The sequence below is a fragment of the Meles meles genome, chromosome 9 (genome assembly GCF_922984935.1).
Source record: "Meles meles chromosome 9, mMelMel3.1 paternal haplotype, whole genome shotgun sequence".
In the NCBI taxonomy this organism is placed as follows: Eukaryota; Metazoa; Chordata; class Mammalia; order Carnivora; family Mustelidae; genus Meles; species Meles meles.
In genome coordinates this window covers 8,186,558-8,214,135 of record NC_060074.1, presented here as the reverse complement: position 1 = coordinate 8,214,135, position 27,578 = coordinate 8,186,558, and the positions used below count along the sequence as shown (strand labels likewise).

Sequence of the window (27,578 nt, the reverse complement as noted above, 5' to 3'; positions counted from 1 at the left end):
AGTTCATCTAAACTATCATATATGGTTTCATTTCATTTTTATCAGGATGCCTAACGTGACATTACTCTCTAGTTTTTCTGTGCATCCCGGGCACAAATGACCACGACTCAGTATTGCATATAATGTGTGTAACTGTTACACTGAATGGTCAAAATACGAATATGGGAAACAGAATCTCTGAAAGCTTCTTTAGGAACAGGTGTTCATATTTAGTACACAACACACTCGAGTCAGTGATGCTTGAAGAGAGAAAACAACTGGCTGTATTGATTTTTTACATGAAATACTAAGCATCAAAAGAGATTCCTAGAGCAGAGCACCTTAGAAAGCCAGGCAAGCTCCTAGCAAGCAGCATTATCTTTTCCTTGCCCAGCATTCTTCCCGATCATGAAGTCGGCAGACTGCTGGTTCAGCCCAACACGGTAATAATCTCCACGGCAAATTGTCTGGGAAATGTTGTGTGCACAGAAACCTGTCTCCTAATTATCTGGCAATACTGTTGCTTAACTATGTCATTAATTATATTCATTAAAAGTATTAATTTCCTACATAGTGTTCATAATGCATCAAAACTGCCTGTGAGAACATTTCTGCTGGGATAAAATGACTCAACTTCCCTTGAATAACACAGGACTTCTTGTTATTACTAGAGTTGATGCTGAAGAGATAAGATTTTTCTTGAATGATGAAGGCTCTACCTTGGATTCTAACAGGGAACAGTTCTTCAAATTCATTGGACTTCTATAATTTTCTATTTAAAATCAGTAGTCAGCTTCTTAAAGCATGATATGCACAGAATTACTTGGGTATCTTCGGTATTTATGATATCTTTAGCTCTCACTGTGGTTTCTTTAGTAAGTTCTTTGTATAATACTGTTTCCCTATGTCGGATTTCATTGTATTTTGGCAAAGTGGGGGAAACTTCCAAAGGAATATTCTCCTGGACACCAGTGATGAGAGAGAAAAAAATGGGGAAAACATCACCAGACGTTATAGGGATCCAGTTGACTATGACGACTATGGTATATTGTGCAACAACGTATATCAGATATTCGTCATTGTGTGGAGCTTTGGGAAGGAATCACTAGGCACATACAGAGACACTCCCTTCTGCATTAACCCACATTGCGACGTCCCAGCTGAGGCAACGGATCTGAAATGGAGTCAGACGAACCCTGAGTGAGCAGCTTTTCGAAACCTCGACAGGGTCAAGTTTTATTCCTGAACGTGTTGGCTCACTTACGAGTCTACCTGAAGCATAACAGGCGGAGTGCTGGGGGTGAATTTGATTAAGCAGTTGTTGTCTCCAAAGTGGAAAGTCTCCAGCCTCAGAACACGTGTGCTTTGTCACCACAGCAGTGGTACGAGGTTGGCCCGCCTCCGGTCTTCTGGCTTTCTGGCTTCTTCTTCACGCAAGCCTTCCTGACTGGTGCCCAGCAGAACTATGCCAGGAAATACACCATCCCCATTGACCTTCTCGGGTTTGACTACGAAGTGATGGAGGACAAGGAGTACAAGCACGCTCCAGAAGACGGTAAGTGCGCGGGCAGAGTGAGTCGGCTTCTACCGAGGTACCGAACAGACACATTCTTGCTTACTCTGCTCAACTGGTAGAATTTTAATCATCATGTATGTTACTCTCAAATAGTTGAGGAAAAGAAATTCTTATCAACATGCGCTTTTACAGTCTGTCCCCTTAAAAACAAATCAGCAAAGAATTCCAACCATCTTAACATCCACATACCCTCAGCGACTGTCCCGTGTCTCTCTCCCTTTCATAGCAAATTTCTTCAAAGAATTGTCTTTTCATGCCCTCTCCAGCTGCTCACTTCCTAGTTCCCATCTACCTCTCATCCTCTCCAATAAACTGAAGTCAGTAATAAGCAGAGTTAGTAATGACCTCCTTATTGGCAAATCCCATGAATTCGGTCTTCATCTTAAACTCATAGTTCTTATCCGGTGACACCACTCTCCTTCTAAAGACATCCTTCTCCTGGGATTTCTCCTGATTCTCTCACCGGACACATTCACGCTTCTTTGCTAGCTTTTCCTCCTCTGAATACTGGAGTTTCCAAGGACTTGATCCTGGGACAGTTGCTCTTTTCTTTTATTTTTCTTCCTAACACACTCAGAATGGGCATATTGTTGAATACCCGAAGGGCATGTAACAACCTTCTGCTAAGGTGTTGTTTATGGTTCCTTCAATTATATCCGCCTTAAAATAATACATTCTCCGTACAACTCACTGTAACACATGCTGTAAGAGAGGCCAATAAAATAGATGTTTAAGTCCCCCTGTCCTAATAAAAGTCAAAATGTAGATAGATAAGCAATATACTAAGAAGGATAAATAATTTGGTTCCAACTAAGTTGGGTAAAAGGAAATCAGAGGAGGGGCATGGGGTTGCTCCGTATCACTGTTGGGTTCCAGAACGCTCCCATTACACACAGGTGGAGCAAAGGCTCAGGAGAGTTAACTAACTTGCCCAAGGTGTCGCGGCCAGCAATAGGCAGAGCTGACCAAAGCCCACGCCATCTGGCTTTTATGTTTCACTAGCCGCTTTCTCAAAGGCCTGCTGAGTATTTATGTAGAAGTACAAGTCTGAAAAATTATCACCTTTCTCAAGGAAAGTTTCTTGAAGAAGCTATGGTTGACTCTAAAGTATTTAATTCAGATGCAAGATTTTTTTTTTTTTTTCTAAATTCTCCTCATATCATTATGATAAAAGGCAGGGAAGATGGCATTTCAATTGAAGGCTAGTTAGTCTAGATGTCCCTCAGAGTTACAGGTTTTTTTGAACTCAGCTAAAAAATAGAATTACTCAAAGCATTGCCTGAGTATATGAACTAGTTAATATTGAAGATAAAACTACTGAATTGCCAAGCATTATACACTTAGACATGGTACGAGGTAGTTGGTATCTCTTTTTACAGTGATTTACTAATTTAACCCACAACTGTTCTTATTCAAGATCTAAATGTATCAAAATCCAAAATTATCTGGAAAACGGGCAGATATGAAGTACAGCTTCAGGATCAGTAAAGACCACTCAGTGCTCTAAGATCATGCAGTAAAGCGTAGCCATCGATTAAACGAACCATTTCACTGAATGTTAAAGTATCAGCCAAGGCCTGATTTATAATAGCTGATAGACAGTAATTCATGAATTACTGCTGATAGACAGTAAATTGTGAATTTTATTGCTTTGTACACACACACACACACACACACACACACGTTTTCATCAATAAACACAAATACCCACAATATAGCCTTTTTGTCATTCCTATACTTTCCTTCCAACTTAGCGAATTACCCAAAGGAAAATGAGATTCCATGGAATGAGCTGGAGCAATGAGCTTTTCCCAAAGAACAACTTTCTCATGGGACCCTCGTGGGAGGAACCCAGATCACACCTGGGAAGAACAGGTGTTTTTTCTCCCCCAGAGTTTCTCTCTACCATTCCATCAGCCGGTCTCTTTCATACACACTTCAGTGTGTGCCTGTTTCTGGGTTCTGGGGCTCACAAAGAAGTCAGCCCTACTTACCTAGGATTAAATTAAACTTAATGAAAAAGGTGACTCGTGACGCGGCCACAATGCCACTGTAAATCCATGTAAGTTTGGAATCACACATTCTGGCTGTACTTTCTAAGATTCCCCTTATCGGAGTTGTTAGCACTAACGGGGGACTCAGAGTCCCCAGTGACGGGCATTATGCAGCAGGAGGCAGAAAACGGTGAGAGTTGCTGAAGCCGCAGCCGACACCGCATGTCAACCACATCTCCGAGACGGCAACGGCTGTGCCCGGAGTGGGAGCAGCTCTGAGCCGGGACCCGGTCACTATCTACTTACGCTTTCCCATCCTTTCAGATCTGGCGTCTTCCCCATGGCCTGTACTGACCAGGAGAAAGAAAACCGTGTTTGTGTATCTCCATCACATTTCCTGTAAAATTGTTGCAGGGTTGGAGGGAATTTTATCCTTATTGCCACTTTTCTTAGGTGTTGAAATGAACTGTTTACTTGTTCCGACATTATCTTTCTTCCCCAAGGGGAATAGACCATCTAACTAGTTAAAACCAGAGATTTAGTGGGCTCTGCTTACAAGTCAGTGGGGCAGGGTATTAAATGGCTCTCTTGGACCTGTCTGTAGTCTTCTGTTTTCCTGTTCCTATCCATTACTGTGGCTGCCCTGTAGGCCTTAGATAGGGCTGGAGTGATTAGTATGTAGGACGTGGCTGCCGACAACCTCTCTCTCTCTCAGGCAGATCTATCCCCAACATCGTTCCAGGCTCAAGGTGCTTTTTGTAATGAGCTTTACCAGAGTAATAGTTGAAAACTTACTGGACAAATGCTTTGCCTGTTAATAAAACTGGTATTTTACTCCCACTGTTCTTTCCATCAGTTGAAACCGAGAGAGGAGGAAGTCTTCCTCCCCGGTCAACATTCGTCACTGGATCAGCCACACGTGGCGTTTAAAATTAAGTCCCTCAATCACACTAGCCATGTTTCGGGTCTTTAATAGCCAGTGGCTACCATATGCAAAGCACAGATATGGAGCATTTCTTTCATTACAGAAAGTCCCATTGGACGGGGCGGCCCAAGCGGACTTCCATACACTACCTTTAAAGCGCTTTCCCTCGTACTAGCTGATTTGACCGTAACGACTCTACAAGGCAGAAAGTAGGCATTAATGTGATGTTTTCCAGTAGTTCTCAGAGGACCAAATATACCCAGAGTTAAATGACTTGCTCAAGGTCACACAGAAAATTAGGAACTAAGATCTAGGTCTAAGTTCCACATTGCTTCCCTTCACATCTGTGCGACCATTACAATGAATGTTTTCACGTACGTATACCCAGATTCCATTTGCGAGGCTCTACACAAAAGGACAGAGAACTGATTGGAGTTTCAGGGATTTCCTAATTTGTGTTCTTCAGTGGTTAGTCTATGAATAAATAACGTTCCGGAAGGAGGTCACCCATGTGTTCTCTCATACAGACTTCTAAGAAGAGATCTGGGAGGGAGAATGAATTCTAAAAGAGGGAGAGAGAAATAACTTTCATGGTATTAGAGATCTGCACGAGCATATTTTCCTCACAAGCTGCCTCGAAGCCACTGAATCCCTACAACTACATTAAGAATTTTTCCTGCAGACTTCATGGTCTTTCACACTGTAACCATTGGCCAATTAAAAATATCAGTCTGGTACTGTTCACCCAGACGGAGAATTTCCCATAAATTTAAAATTTCTTTTATCTTCCACATCTAATCTGACTACTGAGTTAACTAGGAAGAGTACAGAGATTCTTAGAACGTGGAAGTCAAGACAAAGCACTCAGAACACTGCTTTTCCTTTAGAGCAGCCCGAGGCTGCCGACCTAGTACCATCTGCCGAGCACTCGGAGGAGTTTTAGATTCAGAACTTAGTCACTATCCATATTTAAACAGCTGTACTAACCTGCTTCTTTTGTATTTAGGTGTTTTCATTCATGGATTATTTCTGGATGGAGCTTCCTGGAGTAGAAAGACCAAGAAACTTGCAGAATCACATCCCAAAATTCTTTATGACACAGTGCCTGTGGTTAGTATTTGATATACGAATATGGGGGTGGGGGTGGGGGACACTATTTTACACACACACACACAAGATGAATTAAAGACCAAAATATGGGACCTGAAACCATAAAATGCCTAGAAGAAAAAACATAGGTAGTGATCTCTTCAGCACTGGCTTTAGCAACATTCTTCTAGATAGGTCACCTAAGGCAGGGGAAACAAAAATAAACTATTGGGACTCCATTAAAATAAAAAGCTTTTGTATAGTGAAGGAAACCATCAACAAAAGAAAAAGGCAACCTACTGAATGGGGGAAGACATTTGCAAATGATTCTATCCTATAAGGGGTTAATATCCAAAGTACATAAAGAACATATAATTCAAGAGCGAAAAAAACAAAAAAAATGGACAGAGGACCTGGATAGACAGTTTTCCAAAGACCACCTGTACATGGTAAACAGAAACATGAAAAGATGCTCTTCATCACTAATCATCGGGAGCTGCGAATGAAAAAACCACAATGAGGTATCACCCGACACCTGTCAGAACTGCTGGCATCAAAAAGTGGAGGAAAAGGAACACTTGTCACTGCTGGTGGGAATGCAAACTGGGGCACCCGCTGTGGAAAACAGTATGGAGGTTCCTCAAAAAGTTAGAAATACCATATGATCCAGTAATCCCATTACTGGGTATTTACTCAAAGATAAAGGAAAACAGAACAGTCCAGATATGGAAGCATACCAAGAGGCTATCAGATGACGGGTGGGTAAAGCTGTGGCTATATCTATCACATGTAGATGTAGATCAATGTATGTACGTGATGTTGTGCAGTATTTTCAGCCATAAAAAAGAATGAGATCTTAACCATGTACAACATGGACGGACCTAGAGGATATAATGTTAAGTGAAATACGTCAGAGAAAGACAAATACCACATGGTTTCACTCATACGGAATCTTAAATGAACAAGGAAAGAGACAAAAAAACAAAACAAAACAAAACCCAACTCTTAAATACAGAGAGCAAACTGGTGGTGGTTGGAGGGGAAGCGGGAGGTCGAGGGGAGGGTGGATGAAGAAAGGGGATTAAGATGTACGAACTTCTATTGTACAATAAATGAGAGCAGAGATGGAAAGTACTACACAGGGAACACAGTGAGTAAGACTCAAAGAACTATTTGGTGACATCTGGTCACTTGATGGGCACTGAGGGAGGGACAGGACTGTTGTGTTGTACACCTGAAACTAATACAACAGCAGCTAATTATACTTTAATTTTAAAAAACGATTACAAATTAAATGTTTTGAACAATGGCAGTACTGCTAACAAAATTAAGGTCTGTTTGGGCCACGGAAATTTGCAGACATAGAGCTGAAATACCCTATTAGGTTCAAATGTAAATATCATACCCTTGACTCAAAAACACTTTTACCCACTTTCTTCCAGATGTGGCTAAAGCCCTGTAAAAGGGTAGATATACCAGAACGACCAAGTTATGTTGCTCCACTGTACAAGACGAGCGAGCGGAGAGGAACCTTATCCACCACTGGTCATTCTACGAACTTTGTAATTGCCATGACTCTCCCCTCTGACCGACCCGTGGAGCACTGGATCGGACGGGGTGTGGCACTATTATGTCAACTTAATTCGTAATTCGAAGACACCTGTTCCTATCTCTTGTTAGATGGTTAAGAAGGAAATATAAACAATTTGGTGACGTCGATTTCACTGAAAGCTGTACTTAATTATAAATGCAGCCTGTATGTTTAAAATGCCTCCTACTTCCGTGTAAGGAAGGTGCTGAAATAAAGACTAAAGAAAACACACTGGTGTATTGGCTCTTTTCGAATAACTTTATTTTGGGAGAGTTCCATAAGCATTAGGAACATACATAAAATGACACACCACTGTTGACAATGAAAAAAAAACCAGCATTGGATCATTTCCAGCTTTATAAATTTTTAAAAAATGATTCAGTTACAACAAAAAAAAGTTTAGATATTTTAGCAAGTATCACCTTGCAGGACCATAATCATATTTAAGCCACTGACGTAGTTAATGGAAAAAATTCACACTGCATCTAGTTACTATAGTATTTCTACGCATAATCACAGCTGATTGAATGCAATGTGATATACACCAGAATTCATATGGGTGTCACACAGTGACAGCATTGTCCACGTAACATGAATGACCTCCAACACACACACGTTAAATCAGACTGGTCAAGCTACACGGAATGTTGGAGCCAAACAGAAATGTTGTGGAATTCAGATTGTCTAGTAAGACTTGAAACTATACACTAGAACGATGCGGAAACTAAATACTGGTGGAACCCTAACAAAATACTAGCAGCAACTGTTAACAGCCCTCTTACTAGGTTAAAAAAAAATCTAGCAAATGAAGAGAATACCATTTTTTAGAGAATAGAAAACTTTAAATACTTCAGCAGAACTTGCTTGCTTTAAACCAGACCTGTAAGACTGGGAATATATTCCCACTGTTGCTTTCCATAAAAGTTTTAAAATTAAGCAGATTTAATGCTGGAATGCAGAATCCTCCTCGGGTATAAAAATGCAAAAAGGAACTAGAGACATATCTTCGTTCCGAAAGGAAGATCTTTTAACCACTTGAACTTGGCAGTACTAAGTAAAATATCAGCACCTTGTAGCGGGGCTGCTTGAAGGGCCGAGCAGTGAGATGAGGGCTGTGCTGAGTCAGTGCCCAACGCTGAAAACACTCTAGGTAAAAAACTCCTACTTATTACAGGAGGCCATGGAGAAAGCCAGAAATAATTTCTCAGATTCAGGCATAGATTCAGAAAAGCACACCTAAGCTTCCTTGCTTACAGCACAAAGGAGAAACACTGGGAGACTCTTCCGACCCGGGTACGTGCGCAGCTCTCCAAGTTTTATTTCCGTAGGTTCACTAAGAGGAAAGGAGCTGAGGAGAGGAGGAGGGCTAAATGCAAACACTTTAAATGGAATGGAAGGAGTTTGGCTCTTAAATATTTGAACAGTAAGATTTTTAAATCAGCTGCACTGGTAGCCAAGCGATTAAAACAAAGCTGCCTGCACACAGTTCAAATACAGTTTACCGGGCATAAATGGAGACCGTGCGGCACACGATGTAAACAGAAAGCTACATGCAGTATGACTAGTGCTACAAATGATTAGGTCAAAATGCAAGATAAACATGGCTTGCACTTCTCACAAATCGCTCAATTATGCTAGGGCACCTCTAAGTGAGACGAGTCCCCATCAGGCACCGACAGCGTATCTTGGCACAGAATGATCAAGTGATTTCAGCTGTTACTTAAGTGTATCTTCCAAGTCGCGTGGTATCACGACAGCCGTGGCCTCAGCGGAGATTATCGTCAGAACCACGTCCATCGACACGCAGAGATTATGGGCGCGGTGAACTTGGGTTTTCTGCCTTACCTTCCCGCCAATCACAGCATGTGCTCTAGGTTCCAAAACCAAACTGGTAAAGCAATGCATACATTTAGAACTTAAACGTCCCCAGTAACTGGTTAGTACTGTTAAAATAGGAAAGCTGAATATTTCGACCATGTTTGGGTTCTCCTTTTTTTCTGATACTTCTTAGAGGGTTACCCTTTTAACGAAAGAAAAAAAAATTTACCACATGCTCCAACTCCCTACCCCCACCAAAAATCCCAAAACAAAAACAAAACTGAAGTTTGAAAGAAAAAACACCCAAACACCAAGTATAATATTAATACAAAGAACCATTATGAATCTTTCATTAAACTGAAGCTCACACAAACATACAATCACAAAGTTCAGTAGTTTAGGCTGCAAGTTTAAACACTATGGCAATATATACAAAAATAGTAACTCTAGATTCAAGAATAAGGGCTTTTCCCAATGCTAAGTTCATACTCTAACAGCCTGAGCTCTCCTCCAGTTCCTACAGCCTACTTTACGCAGTTTCAAAATTGTATCAAGTTGATCCCCATTCCCTTATGTATATATGTAACTGAATTAAAGGACACTACAATTCATTTTTAGCACAAAGAAAAGTCTGCCCGAAGTCCATTTAAAATATTTTTAAAGTTTAAGTGATTTTTGGTTCAATTCCTATTTCTGCATAGCCACAGAAGTTTCTACTACCGAAGAGACTACTTTAGTGTTTTATATGATTATTTTTTTAAAAGTCTTAATCAAACCTATGTCAACATTGGTTCATGGAGTCCCATTTTCTCCTCTCTTTATCACAAGCTTTGTATTTTTAAAAGACCCCTCCACACAGGGAAAAGCAGTACTGAGCACCAGTCTTTTGTGGTTAGGCTCAGATCTATGGAACTTGGAAGTAGTGCAAGCCACTGACTTTTCTTTGAGCAACGTGCGTACAGTACTAGGGACAGACGCAGAGCTGCACGGTAACATTCTCGTCATCCACAGCGATGACTGGGAATGCTTAGAACTGGAGGTCAAACACAATTTTGTCTTCATAGAGGGCGATCACCAGCATAATGGCAAATCCGAACAGCAATCCTAAATTCTGGAGAATGAACTGCCCCACGGGACAAAAGCCGTGCTCTTCATTGTCACCATCACCATGCAACATTTCTGGGAGCTGCAAAAGCAAAACCCAGATACTTACAAGCAATTCTGTATAACGCTCTGCTTAGTTTTTTTACGTTCTTCTACTTTAATGAATAAAGCATAACTACAAATTATTCTATTAAACACAATGCTAATCATAAGACATACTTCATCCAAACAGTGACGAAGTTTAAGCTCTAGCTGTGAAATAAGTACTAAATCGGTTCCCTCCTAAACCCTGAGCAAATGCAAATTTATGTGTTAGCCATTTTCTAAAGTTACCGTCCACTGACCTTGCCATTTGCTTTATGCTAGAGTATAAGACCACCATTTGTTATTGCCAATAAACTCTCCAGGAAAGATCACCACATTTACTGACTTAAAGCCACTGAAAACATAAGATTCTTTGGGGGGGATACCTAACTCAAGATTTTCCACTTCTTTACTCTTTCCGTTTTAAACTCTCATATCCAGCTGCATGTGAGAGCAAGGACAGACATTTACAGACAATTCTTAACTCGTTATCTCTCTGCCTGTAAGCCGTTACTTTCCTTGCAATAATAGTCTCTCGAAGCTTTCAGCAGGACTACGACCAAGTGGAGCCCATGGCCTTCACAGGGTCCTCTGTTTCTCCTAATCATGATATAATTTCAAAAACTGAATGTTTCCAGTACCTTCAAAGGCACACAGTTCACTGAAGTTTATGGTTCGATTTCTAAAGCATAAGCTAACACTATTACATTTAAGAATAATGCAAAGTTCAAAGCATAAAACCTGTCTTTATTTAAGTAAATAAGATTTGGTAAAGAAACGCATGTCCATTATTACAAGCATCAAGTCTTTCCATCCACATCTAATCAAAATGGTGAAAGAAATGCTACTTCACGTTTCATTTTCTTGTTTTCTGTGTTTTGCTTCTCAAGCGTGCAATGACACCATCAGAAAGATGACGTGGTATGCTACTCCTTGAGACACTAAGCTTTCCTCCAAACAGCATCTTGGTGCTTTTCGTGGTTCAGAGGGGGAAAGTGTAGTATTAACGTAATGGCTGCCTAGGAAAAAACACTAGTGCTCATTATTAAATAATGAGTACAGCGAATCCAACTACCATATTCTGACATTGTACAGTATATTTAACAATTCCCTGAGGGTCCTATTTAAGAACTACTTCATGCTGGCCATCAATTTTGTCCAGAAGGCTCTGGCCATGGTAAATAACGGCTAATGGAGGCTACTGCTCTTTTTGAGCAGAGTTCAGTACTTGTGACAGAAACCACCGCCAACAGCAGAGCTGACTGACTGCGGTAGAGACTACATGGGCTACAAAGCCCACATCTGTACCAGAGGTCTGCCAACCTCTGGGTTGATGGGCCAGAACTAAACCCTGGCAACTGACCACCTGTGGTTCTATTAGTACGAAGACTGTTTTATCTTTTCTCCTTTTCTCAAGTTTTCATTATGACAAAAACGGTTCAGTCTGGCTTTCCTTACCACGGAAGCATAAAAACACGGGCTGTTTCACAAAAGTATCCCCTCTGGACAGGTGCACAAACCAGCCACAAGAGGCCCTCCCTCTGCCTTCCCCCATTCCGTGCCATCCCGAACGCCCACACCAGTGTTTGCTGATGGCAGCCACGGCGGAGCCAGCCGCACCCAACAGCACGGCCGTCTCTGTGAAAACCAGGAGCGCGTCCACGCTGGGGGATGAACGGCGGCTGTGCAAAGCCCCGAACACCGGTGCCCACTTCCAACTGCACGTCCCGAAGAGACCTCGAGCTAGAACCTCGGGTGCTGTTGCTGTCGCATGACTGACCGTCAGTGAATAAACGCCTCCTCCCTACAGTCTTTCTAAAATGAAAATACAATCATGTCATCGTTGCTTAAACCCTGTAATGGTGCCTCAAAATTTACAAGATAAATTCTCATTTTCTGTAGCACTGTGTCGGGTGTCCCTGTCACGATCTGGCCTACGTCTACCTGACAACTACAGATGTACGTTTCAATCCATTTTGTCCATTCCACATGAGAAAAAAAATAATCTCAGTGTCATTAAAATCCTGAAACATGTAGGTAGTTTTTCTTCTTGGACATTTAGGATATTTCCAATGTAATTATAACATTATAAATGCTACTTTTTTGTTTTTTGTTTTTTTTAGAGATTTTAGTTATCTGACAGAGAGATAAGAGATAAGAGAGCACAAGCAGGCAGAGAGGCAGGCAGAGGGAGAGGGAGAAGCAGGCTCCCCGCTGAGCAGAGAGCCTGATGCAGGGCTCCGTCCCAGGACCCTGGAATCATGACCTCAGTCGAAGGCAGACACTTAACCAACCGAGCCACCCAGGCGCCCCTTATGAATGTTACTTAAAAACACTTTAATACGGTTTTACTTTTGTTTGCTTGTTTGTGTTCTTAGCAGTAGTCATGTTAGGTTACTTTCTCAGAATATCAGAATATAGTTCGACTGACTGGTTAAGGAATGATGTTATTCATTACTCTGCTTTCTCCTATGCCCTTTCCTCTTGCTGCTAGTAAACTCTTCTACAGGTTTTAAGACTCAGCTCAGATTTCTCGTTCCAGAAAAACTTCCCTACTTTCCCCCTATTTTTTAGCCAGCCCCTCCCCATAGTTCCACAGACATGGCGCACTACTCTAGCGTAACCCATTATCAACAGAATTCTAATCAATGGTTACTTTTCTTCTTCATTAGACTACTCATCCCTACTGTAAAGATGACCTTGTTCTTTTCAGAGTTAGCTCGCTTATTTTTCATTCAGCTGACCGTGAACTACTTCTATAGTAGTAAATGAAGTACTACCAAAAAGAAGTTTGTCCTCCCAGAACTGACATCCATGTGGGGCACACAATGAGCTCAGGAAGTAAGTAAAATGTTTAGTGTGTCATTAACAGCTCAAAACTGTTAAAGGAGAAGTGCAAAGGAGAAGGAGGAAAGTGACGTGGGACAGAAGATGCAAATGTTGGGGCAGAAGCGGGGAAGCCTCCTGAGGAGCGAGGGAGCTGGCCGGCAGGGCTTCTGCGGGCAAAACAGTCCACACTTAGTGACCGGCAGGAGCCAGGCCCCTGAGGCGGTGTGTGCCTCCTGGGGGAAAGGAGAAGAAGATGAGGAAAAGAGACACATTAGGGAGGGAGAAAGGGAGGGAGAGGAAATTCACAAGGAGCCACTGAAGGGTCTGAGGCACCCAAGGGACACGACTGTCGACTCAGAACCCGTCATGGACGGGGCAACAACAGAAGCGGGGAGAAGGTTAAAGCCGCGGAGGTGGTTGGGAGGTGGAGCCCCCCCACCCCCCCCACCCGGGTTTAGGATTAGCCAGAGGTGAGGGGGGTGGGGAACAGGGAGAAGCGAGACAAAGAAGAATCTCAGGGCTTTGATCTGAACAACTGGAAGAACAGAATCATCTGTAAGACAGAGAACCCTAAAGGAGTCGGAGGTCCAACGAGTGAAGGCTGGCGATCTCAAGAACGAGGCTCTGAACATACTCGCCTGCAGTTCCTTTCAGACGCTCAGGGAAGCTGGTGGATGGACTGACCTGGAGTTAAGGGAAAGGTCTGGGTGAAAGATGTAAATGTAGGAATCACCAGCCATTAAATACTTAAAGTCATGAGACTAAATGAGATTACCGAGAGGTAGTCACCAACATTTATGGGTCAGGGAGGAGAGAACCAGAAAACAAACTGAGAAAGAAAGGCCAGAAAGGGGGTAAGCCAGGAACGGTGGTGGCATAGGGGCCAACTGACAAGAAAGCATTTCGAAGAGAAGAGACTGAGCCCCGGCCAAATGCTGCCGTTAGGACAAGTGAATGCAGACGGACGGGGTACGTGACCATGGACTCAGGAACACTGTGGTCAGTAGCAGATGTGGCCAAAGCAATCTGGGACAGCAGTCGGGGAGAACACCGGGTGAGGCCAGACTCAAGAAAGAAGAGAACTAGAAAACAAGAAAGGGTAATCTGCAATACAAGAAGGAAAATGGGGGTTGAGAACTAAAATGCAAACTGGAGTTAAAGAAACTCCCTCTCTCCTACCTTTGTGAGAAGTACAGGAGGTTTAGACATGATCCAGCAGAGAGGGAAAATGAACACCAACAGAGAGAAAGGGGAGAATTTCAGGGAGTTAGTGAAAGGGGACAAGTGCCAGGGCGTGGTTTAAGGAGCTGGTCTGAGCGAGAAACAGATTTCTTCGCTGTGACAGGAAAGAGGGGAATGGACAGAGATACAGGAGAGGAGCAGAAACAGGGATGGCAACCCGTGGGAGGCTGTCTCGATGGCTTCAGTATTTTCCATGAAATGGGAAGTAAGGTCATCAGCTGAGCATGGGGACAGGAAATGAGGTGTTAAGAGTCCAATTAAAAAACAAGGAAATGGCAAACTCTAGGCACAGAATGTAACCAGTTTTTATTTTTTGTTGATATTTTCTAAACTATTATAAATAGGCAATAATCCTGTGACTAAAAATTTAGGTTACAAAGCTTTGAAATGACACTATCTAACAAATCTTACCATAAGGAAAGTGAACCTAATATCGAAGTTAAAAACAAAAAGTAAGACAAACCATAAGAGACCCTTAATCTCACAAAACAAACTGAGGGTTGCTGGGGGGAGGTGGGGTTGGGAGAGGGAGAGGGGGGTGATGGACATTGGGGAGGGTATGGGCTATCGTGAGTGCTGTGGCGTGTGTAAACCTGGCGATTCACAGACCTGTACTCCTGGGGCTAACAATACATTTATATTAATAAAAATAATTTTAAAAAATCAAAACAAAAACGAAAAGTAATCAAGTACTAGTTCTGCAAATATACTGCCTAACATATTTAAGACACTAAGGTAAAATTAAAATAAAAGTAGTTGCTATTGTTTAGATTTGTTATCTTTAAAGTTAGAAGTAAGGGAAATTGCAAAAATCCCCAGGAATATACACCATTTTCTGCAGAAGACTGGCTTACATAAGAGGTATAGTATTTCCTGTTTGCTATAAAACAAGCTCAAAGAATGATTTATTAACAACCACAAAATCTTCACAGTATAATAATTATCTCTAAAGACTGGATTACTTTGAATAGTAACATCCTTTGGTCCAAAATTCTCAGCATCTCCACGTGATCTCCAAAGAAATCCTCCCACTTCATTGTCTTTCTCGAATAAGCTATCTAGGATATCATGTTTTAAAATGGGGTACGTATTTTTTTTAAATAGTCTTTCAAATATATCCAGAGATTTCTTCCATTTTTGGAAGGTGCATTCTATTTACAGGTCTAGTATTAACAACAAAAATATAGAATATCTTACCATATCCACCAAGGCTACGTAGAGGAACATGCCCGCAGTGATCGCGAAGATCCAAAGTGTGATGTTATTGGCGTACTGACCCACGGCGGTGCCTATGAGCATGCCTACGTAAGCCATCATGGCGGAGAGGAGGTTGTAGACGATTGCCTGCTTCACAGTCATGCCCGCTTTCAGAAGAACTGCAAAATCACCTGCAGTAAAGACACAACGTGAGAGTTTTATAACCACAGGATTTTATGCACAAATTTAGGGGGAAAAAATAGAAAACAAAATTAAGAAGTGATATTGAAAGATACGCCTTTAATAACTGATATTTTACTATAAAACTTTATTAAATTAACCTAATACATGCAAAATTTGAGTGAAACTCTCAGGCACGATGCTCAAAGACAGTCTGAAGGTATATACGATTCCATGTGAGACAAAACTGTGGTGACGAAGAATGCCAAGGTTGCCTGAAGCAGGCTGGGAACGGGGTGTGACCACACGGGACGGCGTGACCACACGGGACGGCGTGACCACACGGGACGGCGTGACCACACGGGACGGCGTGACCACACGGGACGGCGTGAAGGGAACTGCTGGGATGACGGAACTGCTCTGCATCCTGCCGGCAGTGGTGGCTGGAACAGAGAGCTACATACATGTTAAAACTCAAAGGACTATACATCGCAAAGGCCAATTTTCTGTAGGACGTGAAGGGTAAATTTTTTTTTTTTTTAATCAGAAACATAATAGAAAAGAAGAACTTGGTCACTGTGTCTTCTGTGAGCAACAATTAAAGCTCTCTCCTCTGATCTCTGCCGTATTTCCAAAGGGAAACGGCCTAAGAAAAACAGAGGCAACAGATTCTTTGAGTATACTGTACGCTGTTCACATTTATGTTTTATTTTTTCCAGAGAAAAAAATTAAAACTTAATTCTAAACATGTAAAATTAGAAGAGACTTTGTCATTCATGTGTCTATAGCTGGACCACTAGGAAAAAAAGGGTTAAGGGGCGTCTAGGTGGCTCATTTGGTTAAGCCGCTGCCTTCAGCTCAGGTCATGATCTCAGGGTCCTGGGATCGAGTCCGGCATCGGGCTCCCTGCTCAGCAGGGGAGTCTGCCTCCCTCTGCCTCTTCTCCCACTTCGTTCTCTCAATCTCTCTCTCTCTCAAATAAATAAAAATCTTTAAAAAAAATTTAAAAAGGGCTAAATACTGCTCAGAAACTTTACTAGAAAAATAAGTACCACCGGAAATAATAGTCTTGAAGCTAAAGGGTCAAAAATCAGTATTTCGACTAATTATAACAAACCTTTTTTAGTTATTAAATGTACGAACACCCAGTCAATCACTGAACACTTAGCAGTGCAAGGTTCTATGTAGAATACGGCGGCATTTCTTTCCCTTAAGAAGCCATCTTCGGGGCACCTGGCTGGCCCAGCTGGGACAGCACGTGACCCTTGATCTAGTTTGAGCCCCATGCTGGGCGCAGAGGTCACTTACACATACACACATTAACAAACCTTAAAAAAAAGGGATCTGACTCTTGTATGACTAACAACAGTACATGATCTTTTCCTTTTTAATTCTTGTGGTTACAAGGCTCTAATTTCTAACAGGAAGATGTTAACAGAAAAATCAGTGCTATGCTAGGAGATTATCTCTCAATGGCTTCCAGTCTGCCATTCTCCAGTTTCCACCTAATACGACTCTCTTTACGTCTTTTCCTCAAAGTCTTTGGTCTTTCGGAATATTTCTCAAATATTGCTTCACAGACCTTACACCTTGTCTTTCCATTCCTTTAATAAATGTCTCTTTTGTGTAGAGTTTTTAATCTTTATGAGGTCCAATGTTACTACTTTTTTCCTTAATGGATCATGCTTTTGCCTAATCCAGGAACACAAAGACTTTCTCTTATGTCTTCTTCTGTACATCTTACAGAGGTAACCCCCACTTTGCCACGGTTCACATTACAGCCGCTACACTTGTGTTAAAGACCTACATTAGTACCTGTTTTCCCTAACAACAACAAAAATCTTTAGAGGATTTTCACTCTCACCAAAAAAGACAGAATGGGAAACCAGCCTTTGTTTTGCAGTGAGCCCCTGCAGAGGCAGCATGTACCCTGAGCAGGCAGACTGGCGGCCCCCAGCCCCTCCCCGGGGAAACAGACTCAGCATCTCAGCATCAAGCGTCCAGAGCTCTGAACGAGGTGACCATCTGTGTTTTATCTCTCGTTTGTGCATCCATCAACAAGATATATCCTAAGGTATCGAAAAGCCTACGAGAGGTTTCTTGGGGTCCAGGAATGCTCAAGACCTTCTCCATTAATAGGAAGTGTTTCTTAGTTTTAAGCCATTGTAGCTTACAAAAGGTTTTAATAGGAACGCTACTTCTGAATAGCAGGGAAAACCTGTATTTTAAAACTTTTATTAATGGGGCACCTGGGTAGCTCAGTTGGTTAAAGTGACAGACTCTTGATTCAGGCTGGGGTCATGATCTCAGCGTCATGAGATCAGACGCACGGAGCCTAGAGCCTACTTGGGATTTTCTTTCTCCCTCTGCCCCTCTCCTCGCCCCTGCGCGCACACACACCTTCTCTCTCTTGAAAGAAAATTTTGTTTATTTAAATCAGTGATCTATTTTTGGATAATCTGTGCCTGCTGTGAGGGGTTTTTGGTTTTGGGGTTTTTTCCTCCCACTACATATCCAATTACTGCAGCAACATTTGCTGGAAAAACTATTGTTTCGACATGGAACTTCCTTTGCACCTTGTTGAAATTAAGTTGCCATATATGTGAGAACTCTACTTTGTTCCACTGATTTATGTGTCTATTTTTTTCACCAATATAAATTGTTTCAATTACTGTGGCTTTATAGCAAGTCTTAAAGTCAATTCTGCTGTTCTTTTCCAAAATTCTTCTGGCTATCCAAGTTCCTTTCCCTTTCCCTGTAAAATTTTTAAAAATCTCCGAAAAAGCCTACCGGTATTCTGATTGGGAATGCACTTAAACTACAGGGAAAATTAGCATCTTGAAGATATTGAGTCTTCTATTCCATAATCCTGGTATACCCTCTTCACACTTAAATCTCCTTTGATTTCTTTTGTGCTGATTTGTCGTTTCCAGCATACAGACTCTATCTATATTTTGTTAAGATTTAAAGCAAAGCATTTCATGTTTTTTGGTGTTATTTTACAACTACTTTTTAAAAATTTCAATTTCCAGTTGTACACTGCCAGTATATAGCAGCGTAAGTGATCTCTGTAGAGTGATCTTGCATAAGATGAATTATTTCATTTAAAATCTATCTCTGTCCTACTCTCATCTTAGATGACAATTTCTCAAAGGTATCTGCATATTTTTCTCCCTTTTTCTCTACCTTTCTCAGTAAGAATCTACAAACATTTGAAAGAGAGATCAAAGGAATACAGTTGGGATTTACACCAAGCAAGCAAACCTATTCATCTCTTGATAAATCAGTGTCCTTTCCTTTCTGCTGACAAAGGGTATCATTAGCACAATGAATGAGATGTACCTGTCAAAAGCTGTTAATGTGACCCAGTGCTATAATTACATTAACATCTGCTAACATCAATAGTTTTTTTAAAACAAATATGTATTTTAAAATTCTTCATTTTTGCCTTAAATAATGCAAGTACAGACATGTATAAATCTACATAGTGAATGTTCAATTTTCCCTGGACAATTTAGCACATTATGAAAGTCTTATTTTGAAATTCTATTTACCCCTTAAATATACGAGAGGAAAGGAAAAAAAATGGATAGCACCATAGCCTTTCTGGGCTGAGTCTGAATAACAGGGATAAATTCATTTACCAAAATGTTACTTCCTTTAAATTAGAACACATTACTTAATGTCAAGAAGAGAGTTCTGGATTATCCCCAACCTCATTTCCCCCTTATATGTTTTATACAAGTTTTCCTATAAATTATTCAAATGCTGATATAGTTCTTTACTGAGTGGGGAGAAAGTAGAGAAAATACAACAGAGTAATAGTGTAACTTAAATTTAGCTACACAGTTTAGCAAAAACAGAAGAATAGTAATAATTCAGACAATTTCATCTATTACCATAGTCCAGGAACAAACATGCAATGAGAAACCAAGGCTTTCTATTTTCTCAGATGGTTTCAATTTCTACACCCCTCTTAGAGTGAATTCCCCTGAGCTGTGTATCATTCTACAGCTTAAAACTACAATTTTTCCTATCGCATTCCTAGACAAAAGCAAACCCTCCAGCTGGTACACCATTAGAGAAACAGCCATCTGTTCAGAAAAGGAACAATAAAACTTGGAATTACAAAGGGTCGGTTTTAATGCATTCAAATGTAATTTAAACACGTTTTACCCCTTAGGGTATGATGACTTCAGTATAAAAATCTCAGAACGGTTTTAAGAATTCATAGTAAAAGAAATTTAACTAGTGCCAAAGAGGTTTTAGATCAAATCAGTTATCCTGGAATGTGATGGATTACGCCTGCTTTGCCAATACCTTAACCTGTTCACCAGGGAGAATCTCCTCTAGCCACCTGCCGTGCTTCTCTCTCATCTTCAAGGGGAGTCATCTTTCCCTTGGAAGATGTTTCTATACTTCTCTCTCCAGATTCCCTTCCTCTCCAAGCAAGAGTGGGTAATCGGAGTAGGACATTCATCCGGGCCTATTTTACTGAAGTGCCCATTACTGTGCCTTAAAGGCAAAAAAAAAAAAAAAGGCTGCACCATCTTTTTTTTTTCAAACACTTCCTGTGGTTATGGTCAGCAAACTACTTCCTACCTGGATGGACACAAAGTCCAAAGCATCTTCCATCACCTCCAGAGCTGTGCTCTCTCTTCCCTACGAGCTTCGACAGCTAGAATATGGAATTTATGTGCATTTAGCACTAAGTATTCGGGGGAAATGCACATTTTCTTAGGGTCTCACTTCCTTCCTGCTGGTGAAGTTGAGGATACTTTAAAACATTTTGTTTTTATTTATTTACTTATTTAGAGAGAGCGCAAGCATGCACACAAGCTGGAGAAGGGCGAGGGAGAGAGCGCATCCCAAGCAGGTGCTGTGCGCAACGCAGAGCTCAGTCTCAGGACCCCGTGATGGTGACCTGACCGGCATCTAGAGTTGGCTACTTAAGCGACTGAGCCACCCAGGTGCTCCCCAATACACTTTAAACTGTTGTTTCCTCTCACAGCAATAGTACCGTCTCAACTTCTGGTTTGTGGGGTCAAACAGGTAGAGATCTGTGGTCGACCGTCTCACTGAGGAGTCCTGGCCCATGCAGAGTTCTATAATCCAGCTTTTACAAGAGCGCTGCTCTGGGGGTCAAGGGCTTACCCAGCCATTAAGATCTGTCCTGCGCGTGTTTTACGTGCGGCTGTCATTCCTTCCAGAAACTCCAGAGAGATAAAGGGGTGAGTGGTAGAAGGGCAACCACCCTTCAGTCTCCAGACTCTCTGCTGTCAGTAACCATGAAGCGGCCTGATGTACTTCACCAAGGGAGCAGGAAGAGCGGAGGAAGGGAAGTTGAAGGTTTTCCCAGTATACTGTGGATGTGTACGTCGAGGACCATCCAAGTCTAGTTCTAAGCAAGTTCAAAACGAAAACGGAAGGCTGAAATTCTTAGCAGTATGTGGCTCACACGTAAGAACGGACAGCTCTCATTTCCACGGCTACGGAATCGCGACTGGCAGCTCACGTTCTTACTGACATAGGAAAGCAGTTAAGAAAAGGTGTAAGATACAGTATCTGCACCCAAAGAAGCTACATTTTAAGAGACAGGACATCTAAAGTGATATATACTAAGTCCCCAAAGAAAGACCTACTGAAAGTAAGTGACAAAGTTTGGAAGAAAAAGTAAGTCGTTCGTGGGACCAGAGGGCAGTCCTGCAGTGAGAGGGGAAAAAAGACTGTTAACATGATTAACTAGGGACACAAGTAGCAGGACAAGCCAAAGCAGGAGAATGGTATAAGCAAAGAGACAGGCTGAGGCACCTACAGTGTATTTGGTGAATCATGTTTGGGTGAAGTAGAAAACACGCCACAGCGAGTAGAGTGAGTAAGGCTAACACGGTAGGCAGAAGTGAAGGTCACCGAAAGTAGGAGGAAGGAATCTCAGCTTCTAACGCCATACAAACGGGAAGCAACTGGAAGATTCTGATTACATAAGCAAGTCACATCTGAGAAGATCTATCTAGGATAAGGTATATGAGATGGACTGGAATAGAATGAAACTAGATACAAACACTATGGAAATTGTTCAAGCAAAAGACAATGAAGGCAATGATGGCTTCGTCAGGGTAAGGATGATGGGGCATGAACCAGACAGAAAGACCACATGCCCAAGGCTGGTAAGTACGGAGTCAGGCTTAAAGAATCAGCACCAAGGAAGCACTAATAGATTGTTCTGCTTTTTGTGAGCAGTTAATAATTTTCTAAGCATATTACATACATAAACTCTATTCAAAGTAAGCAAATAAGGCTATTGCTACCCAACAGAAACAGTTAAACACAGTCAAATGACAGTGTTTCGTACATGAAAAATTCCTTGCATACTCAAAAGATGGAGTTTTTTTTTTCTCTCAATGTCATCTCCACATCCCTTGCCCATTTTCTATGTGATGAATGCACGTTCACATCTAATGTTTTTCAACTTACAGGGAAAAAAACACATGAAGAGAAACTAAAAAATTTTAAAATCACTGGTAAGTGAGTAAGTGCCAACCAGAACAACAAAAAACTATCATTTTACGCCTATCGAACTGACAAAACTTAATGAACTTAACATCAGATCCCGGCAGGGATATGGAAACACAAGAATTCTCAGGTACTGCTGGTTAGAAACTATACTGGCACGGCCACTGTGGACAGTAACGTGGCAGTTCTCGGGCATGTATATCCTGGGACCCATCAATTCCGTTCCTGGGCCGATGCCCAAAAGATGTTCTCAGAAGAGCCTACACGCACTAAAGTGTACAGATGTTCAATGCGTCATTATCTGTGATGACAGGAAATTCAAGGCATGGTGTATCCAGTAGTAAGGGATAAATACGTAAAATGTAGTAAATGCGCAAGTCTGAGTACTGGGTAAAAGCAACATAGTAAATTAAGTCATGAGAACCTGGAGTTTTTAAGCATAATGATCAGAAACAGACGGTAGGGAACAGAATCGGATAAACGGAATACTGTTGCTATAAGTTAAAAATACATACATATAAAACAATGTACATTTTTAGGCACACGTAACACATATTACATAATAAAAGAATGATCACATGTATGCCTGCCATCGGCCACTTTTATGTTTAAACTCTCCAAAATTCAGACACATTTATCACTGAAGAAGTGTCAGATTCGACAAAATCCGGTGACACTCTTAAGGCTATGCATTACCTAACTCGTGCGGCAGCTCGTGACAGAAGACGGCTATAGAAGTGCTGATTCCTCCCGTCAGTCCGGCACTGAAAGCTGCTCCTGAGGCAGGGGTAGAAAGAAAGTCAAGTGACGTTTACTTCTGCTTTTCCATTTTCATTGACGATGATAGGTACAGCCTCTTTCCTCTACCTAATTTAACTTCACGGTAAGTGCGGGACTCACATCTACCTTACTCCATACATTCTGAATTCGCAAATGAAGTTCAACCGGTGTATGGCAACCAGAGCGCGTGACTCTGTGAAGGAAATACTCCCCGAGGAATTTAATCCTCTGTGAGGGTTTCCCTCTCACTCACTAAAAGCTCGGGAGTATAACGGCTTTCAGCATTTCCGTCTCTGAGTGGAAACCTGATGCTAAATTTTAAGTCCTATAAGTCTATGATTTCATTTGCTCTCCCATATGAATATTTAAAGATACCTAAATGGCTATTAGCCTTATCTGAACTTTTCTGGGTTTAGAGTATAAATGCCACGAAGTATTATTTGTCTGATGGTCTTGGGGACTGAATATCAGAGGTATAAATTACATTTGATTCTCCTGGTAAAATTCTTTATTCTTTAACATTGACGGCTACTGTTGATTCAAAAATATGGCCCTCCTTTCTGGAAGAAGCCACAGCCTACTTCTGAGTCAAGTCTGGAAAAGAAAATCATGAATGAATCATGTTTAATATTCTCCTAGACTGAGTAATATCAGTTTACATTATTAGCAAGGCTCTAACATAGTATTTGAATTTGGTACAATGGACTTTTAACATGTAAATTTTTCTTCACCTTCTCAAAGACAAAAACAAATTATTAAACCTAGGACTGAAATTATACATTCAGGGTCCTGTAAATGTGTTTGAAAATAAAATGTTAAATCACTATTCATATGGTGATTACGTCTTGGAAATCACCATTAAATGAATAATTTAATAAATTTGAAAATAAAATGTTAAATCACCCTTCATATGGTGATTATGCCTTGGAATGTTATTAAAGTAGTATACTATAGACATTCGTTTATATGTTCAAAGGAAAACCCAGTAAAATTAATCTCTAACCCCCAAATAAACTTATACTGAAAACCTTAACACAGCCTCTGGAAAAAAGAAAAAAAAAAAAAAATCGCATGACCAGAGTAATATATGACAGTGTATTTGTTAACCTCCAAGAGTTAACCTTATGTGTTGTAACTCATCATATTAACACTGAAACTGTAGACAAAGGAAAACGGTCTTAAAGAACAACAAATCAAACCCGCGGTTCAGCCCACTTACCGATCGCTAACCCATCGCTGAAGTTGTGGATGCCATCCCCCATGATCACCATCCAAGCTATATTAGCGATCCCTGTCTCTTTCAGGTCAGATCCAGAGTGACAGGGCCCATGGGAATGGTGAGAATGTTTGTGGGGCCACTGATGGTTGTGCTTCCGCAGCACAGTTTTACTCTCGTCGTGGTGGTTGTGGGCAGCAGCGTGGAGATCATGCTCGTGAATGGTATGTAATCCATCACTGTGAGAACGGTCCATGATTTTCTCCTCGTCCACACAAAGGTAATTTTTAGGAGGAGATTCCTGTTGACCTTCTAAATCTGTCAGTTCAGTTTCATTGAGCCGATCTTCAGAAACGACCGAGTCATCAGTTCCTAGATTTATAACAGCAGAGGACACACCTTATCAACACCTAAACGAACACTTCTTTGCTAATTTAGACTCGGGCAGAAGAGCAGTGTAATATACATTTCTTAAGTAAATGTCTTTTACAAGTCCCAAGGAAACGTATAGGAGCAAATAAAACACAGACACATGTGCGCACAGCAAACTGGGGTTCTGAGTGTCCAAAAGATGAAGCGGATGAAGTAAGTGAGAGACTGAGATCCGCAGCAGGCAGAGGGAGGAGAACCGGCCCGCCTGAAGACACTGGAACTTAACGAGCACATCAGGAACATCAAAGGGGAGAAGTTACTGCAGAATTTATAGGACAACACAACGGACCCACAGTTTTTCAGGGAAAAAAGGAACCTTAAAGTGTACCCACTCTAACCTTCTCTTCTCACTCAAGAAAACAAAAACAGGATTTAAGGAACTGGCACCCTCCAGTGTTCCATCTGCCGGAAAACGCTGCTCAGATCAGTACTAGAAGCGAGTTCAGAAATCCATGTAAGCGAAGACAACATCTGATAAACACCTTTTTTTTTTTTTTTTACTGAGGTTGGCCTCTCCCTTAGTTTTCAAAAGCTATTTGTTATGTGACAAAGAGCCTCCTACTTCTCAAATTGTATTTTGGAGCGGAATACAGTCTCGTCTGCCCCTTTTCTGCAGAAAATCATTCGTATACTCAAGGGAAAGGTAGGTTTCAAAAAAAAAGGTAACATTAGATTAAAAAATTTTTTTATGTTTCCTTGAAAACTGTAAGCTACCTCCTCACATCTATCAGGCAACAGGAAAGACGAGTGGATGAGCAGAGATTTTTTCATATGGAGAGCACTCGCCCTCTTCCACATGAAACCCATCACATCCGGCGGGCACGGAGACTCTGCATTGTCAAGATCTAAAAATAACACGAGCATACTGCTTACAAAACCTTTTTGTTTCGTTCTTTTTTCCCCTGTAAAAGTGCAATACAATCCTTGCCCTGTGATGTAGTTAGTCCCACATTTCAGTATAAGTAGGCTAAAATAAAACACTAACAAAATCACAAGATACACTCACACTTAAGAAAACACAAGCTAGAAACTAATATTACGCAAGCCACAAAAACAAGATATTTCAAACACTGGCACAGTTTGGAAGCAATATTTCAATTTTTATAGTTTAAAAGTTTCTCTTTAGTCAGAACTGTTGCCTACCGGCAAGAGGCTTGAGCTGAAGCCAGTCAGCATCTGGTGTGTTATTTAACTTGTGATCTGAAAGCTTCCTTCCAATAGTTGATTCTTCTGTGTTCTGCTTCATAAACCACTTCTGTTTTCCCTGAAAAGAATCTGGTATTAGCATCAAATCTGCAGCCACAATTAACAACAATGTTTACTTACTAACATCTACGGGGATAACTGGTACTAACATTTTATTCATAAATTATTTAGGAAAAAAGTGAGGAAAAGTTTTTAGAAATTAATCAAGGGGTCTAACTAGATAAATTAGCCAACTAAATTTATATGTCGTTTTTTTCTTTTTCCCAATGACTCAACTAAAAGATGCAATTCACCTACTCCGAAGTATAGAATGGGATACACAGAACTTATTACACGCACCTGAGTGAAATGTGAAATATGTTTAAAATCTGCCTTATTTAATAGTGTATGGGAAAAGGAAGTTCTGAAAAAACTAAAGTATATTCCTTTGAATTTCATTGTCCTGAATGCAATCTTACATTTCCCTACATGTGGCATAATGGCCAGAGTCACCCTTGCATTAAAGTCCCCAAATTTGTAGTTTACTTCTGTGAGACTTGGGCATAAGAATACTCATCTGTAAAATAAAAATGACAGGTTCTTAGGATTAAATGAGGCAATGTGTGAAAACGACCTATCCGTAACTGACTCTTCACACTTTTGCAATAAAGTTTTCTTTCTCATCTAATTTATCCTCAATTTTAGTGAATCCTAATTACTGTATTTCATTGTTTAGGTTTGAATTCTCCTATCTTCCAATAGTCGGCTTTCTTCTTTTATCAGTCTAACTATGTAACGACCACTGACAAGTCTTCCCACTTCCATTTCTATGTCCAATCTCTGTAGATTTAAGGGAGCAAATAAGCTGTGGCCTTCTGATCAACAGAATGCAAGAAAGTGACGATGGGCTACTTGTGGGACGATCTCCAAGAAGCCTGGCACCTTCTGCTTTTGCTCAGGGAAGGCAGAAGCTAGCTACTACGCTGGGAGGAAACCCAGCACGGACCCTGAGGAGAGGCCATATGGCAGACACAGACCACCTGGGGACCTTCTACCCGGCTCTGTCCAGGGCAAAGCAGACCAGCTGAGTCTGAAGGGAGTAAAGTGAGTGACTCTAGCTGCTATCAAATGCAGCAGAAGAACTTCCCGGGGAATCTCGCCTAATTTCCTCACAGAATTAAGAGAAATAATAAATTACTATTTATAATTGTTATAAGCCAGTAAGCTGTGGGTTTTTCTGCTTCACAGCAGTAAGTAACAGAAACTGGGGAAACACAAAATTGTCAGAAGAAAGTACTATGGAGACAACCTAGAGAGAAGAAAAGAAACAGCAGTTGTGAGTTGAAGAAGAAGGGGAAGAAAAGGGAGGGGAGGAAAAGCCAACACTAGGACAAAAGTGTTAAGAAAATGCAAACACTAGCTGGGAGTCTCTCTGTTTGGTTGCGATTGTCTGCTGTCCTAAAAACTTGCCAAATCGTTACCCTCAAAGCCTCAACTTGCTGAAACCAGTCAACATCTGATGTATTACTTAATTTATGCTCTGGAAGCTTCCTTTCAATAACTGATTCTGCCACACAGATGGTCAAATGTCTGTTCTGTTCAAATATCACTAATTCCCTTTCCTCAAAAAAATGCCATACACTTTTTCGTCTCTGGTTACTCACTGTCCTATCTATCCTAAAAGAGACGCACTGATTTACCTGCCCAGGTCCCTTTCTTCGACTTGAAGGACTCCTTACTACTAATTTAGGTGCTCCCTTCAGTTACTGACTTCCCACAATTTCAAATTTACGCAAGAACTACCAAGCTCTGGGGACTCTATTCTCCTATACTGGTTTACAAAA

At 41.1% G+C, this 27,578-nt stretch overlaps 2 protein-coding genes across 4 annotated transcripts in view; one reads left to right on the top strand and one right to left on the bottom strand.

Annotated features, from left to right (window-relative positions):
• The window catches only part of DNAH7 (dynein axonemal heavy chain 7), a 249,669-nt gene extending 242,284 nt beyond the window's left edge, over window positions 1-7,385 (top strand). Inside the window, exons 63-65 of the mRNA XM_046018191.1 lie at window positions 1,357-1,534; window positions 5,481-5,584; window positions 7,006-7,385. Coding sequence (XP_045874147.1) covers window positions 1,357-1,534; window positions 5,481-5,584; window positions 7,006-7,212 — 489 coding nt within the window. The 3' untranslated portion in view covers window positions 7,213-7,385. The remainder of the gene's footprint in view (window positions 1-1,356; window positions 1,535-5,480; window positions 5,585-7,005) is intronic.
• Window positions 7,386-7,405: 20 nt separating this feature from the next.
• The window catches only part of SLC39A10 (solute carrier family 39 member 10), a 97,141-nt gene continuing 76,968 nt past the window's right edge, over window positions 7,406-27,578 (bottom strand). For all 3 annotated transcript variants that reach the window (XM_046018270.1, XM_046018269.1, XM_046018268.1), the window contains exons 6-10: window positions 25,693-25,813; window positions 24,121-24,489; window positions 22,818-22,898; window positions 15,429-15,619; window positions 7,406-10,158 (exon numbers count right to left, since the gene is read on the bottom strand). In XM_046018270.1, the coding sequence (XP_045874226.1) occupies window positions 10,000-10,158; window positions 15,429-15,619; window positions 22,818-22,898; window positions 24,121-24,489; window positions 25,693-25,813 (921 nt within the window). In that variant the 3' untranslated portion in view covers window positions 7,406-9,999. The remainder of the gene's footprint in view (window positions 10,159-15,428; window positions 15,620-22,817; window positions 22,899-24,120; window positions 24,490-25,692; window positions 25,814-27,578) is intronic.